This window comes from Chenopodium album, chromosome 10, assembly GCF_948465745.1.
Source record: "Chenopodium album chromosome 10, dcCheAlbu1.1, whole genome shotgun sequence".
In the NCBI taxonomy this organism is placed as follows: domain Eukaryota; kingdom Viridiplantae; phylum Streptophyta; class Magnoliopsida; order Caryophyllales; family Amaranthaceae; genus Chenopodium; species Chenopodium album.
In genome coordinates, this window is record NC_137843.1 from 27,426,273 (window position 1) to 27,428,061 (window position 1,789).

A 1,789-nucleotide genomic window follows, 5' to 3' on the forward strand; every position below is an offset into this window, starting at 1 on the left:
CTGAATTTAACTTAATCATCCCATGTTCCATTCTCATCTCCTCATTTCTTTCTCTATTCAAGGGTTTTGTTAAAATATCTACAATTTGATTGTCAATTTGGAAGAAATTTAATTTAATCAAACCCTTTTCAACATTATCCTTAAGGAAATGATGCCTTATATGAATATGCTTAACTCTTAAATGATGGATTGAATCTTTAGATATTCAAATTACACTAGTATTATCACAGTAGATAGTAATGCAATCAAATTTAATACTAAAGTCACGTAACTGTTGTTTAATCCACAAGACTTGAGAACAACATGCAGCAGCTGCTACATACTTAGCCTCTGTAGTAGACAATGCAACAGTATTTTGTTTCTTGGAACACAAAGAAACTAAACAAGAGCTGAGGACCTGAACCATACCTAAGGTGCTTTTCCTGTTGACTAAGTCACCAGCATAGTTAGCTGATGTAAATCTTCTAAGCATAAAGTCATCACTTTTAGGATAGAACAGACATAGGTCATCTATTCCTTTTAGGTATCTCAGAATTCTTTTAACAGCTGTTAGATGTGATTCCTTAGGATTAGACTGAAATCTTGCACACAATCCAACACTAAAGGAAATGTCAGGCCTACTGGCTGTTAGATATAACAAAGAATCAATCATACGTCTGTGTAAGTAGTTTGATCCACGCTTGTTCCTAATGGATCCTCATCAAGTCTCGTTGCCGTTCCCATGGGTGTGTGATTTGTCTTAGCATTATCCATGTTGTATTTCTTCAGAAGTTCCTTCACATACTTCTGCTGGTGAGTCATAATTCCTTCTGATGTTTGCTTTATTTGAAGTCCAAGGAAGAAGTTTAATTCACCCATCATACTCATCTCAAATTTACCACCCATTAGCTCAATAAAGTACTTCCACAAAACACTGTTAGTTGCTAAAATATAATATCATCTACATAGATCTAAACAACTAAAAGATTAGTTCCTCGAGATTTAAGAAAAAGAGTTTTATCAACTTTTCCTCTTTTGAAATCATTTTTTAGTAGGAACTTTGAAAGCCTTCATACTAGGCTCTTGGAGCTTGCTTAAGCCCATAGAGAGCTGTATCAAGCTTGAAGACATGATTTGAAAATTTTGGATTTTGGAAACCTAGAGGTTGTTCAACAAAAACCTCCTCATTTAAGAAACCATTAAGAAAAGCATATTTCACATACATTTGATAGAGTTTAAAACCCATAAATGAGGCAAAAGCTACTAATATTCTAATAGCTTCTAATCTAGCTACAAGAGCAAAGGTTTCATCGAAATCAATACATTCCTGTTGGTTGTAGCCCTTTACTATCAATCTGGCCTTGTTCCTTACTATAGTGCCTTGCTCATCCAACTTGTTCATGTACACCCATTTGAGACCAATGATTTTCTTGTTTTTTGGCTTTGGCTCAAGGTGCCACACTTTGTTTCTCTTGAACTCATTTAGCTCTTCTTGCATAACTACAACCTAATCAGTATCTCCCAAGGCTTCTTGATGATTTCGAGGCTCTAAGATGGATAGAAATGCATGGAACGCATAGAAGTTCCTCATTTTCAATCTTGTTTGAGTTCCTCTCCCAATATCACTGATGATGAGATCAGTAGGATGGGAACCTTGATATTTGAACGACCTAGGTTGAAATTCGCTTGCTGGAGCTCCAATTAGAGGAGCTTCTTATTCTGTTCCTTCTACTTCTTCTTGTTCAGGAGCAGGTTACTCTTCTCTGGTTTTCTTTTGAACTATTATCCCTATCTCTTATCAATCCAATTT

The 1,789-nt window shown here is 35.6% G+C and overlaps 1 protein-coding gene across 1 annotated transcript; it reads right to left on the reverse strand.

Moving 5' to 3' along the window:
• Nucleotides 1-205: 205 nt before the first annotated feature.
• On the reverse strand, nucleotides 206-885 carry LOC145565106 (secreted RxLR effector protein 161-like). Its single transcript, XM_081625203.1, has 2 exons — nucleotides 655-885; nucleotides 206-574 (listed from the first exon to the last, which is right to left on the reverse strand). Exons 1-2 carry the CDS (start codon nucleotides 883-885, stop codon nucleotides 206-208), a joined length of 600 nt encoding a protein of 199 aa, XP_081481329.1.
• Between the last annotated feature and the right edge of the window lie 904 nt (nucleotides 886-1,789).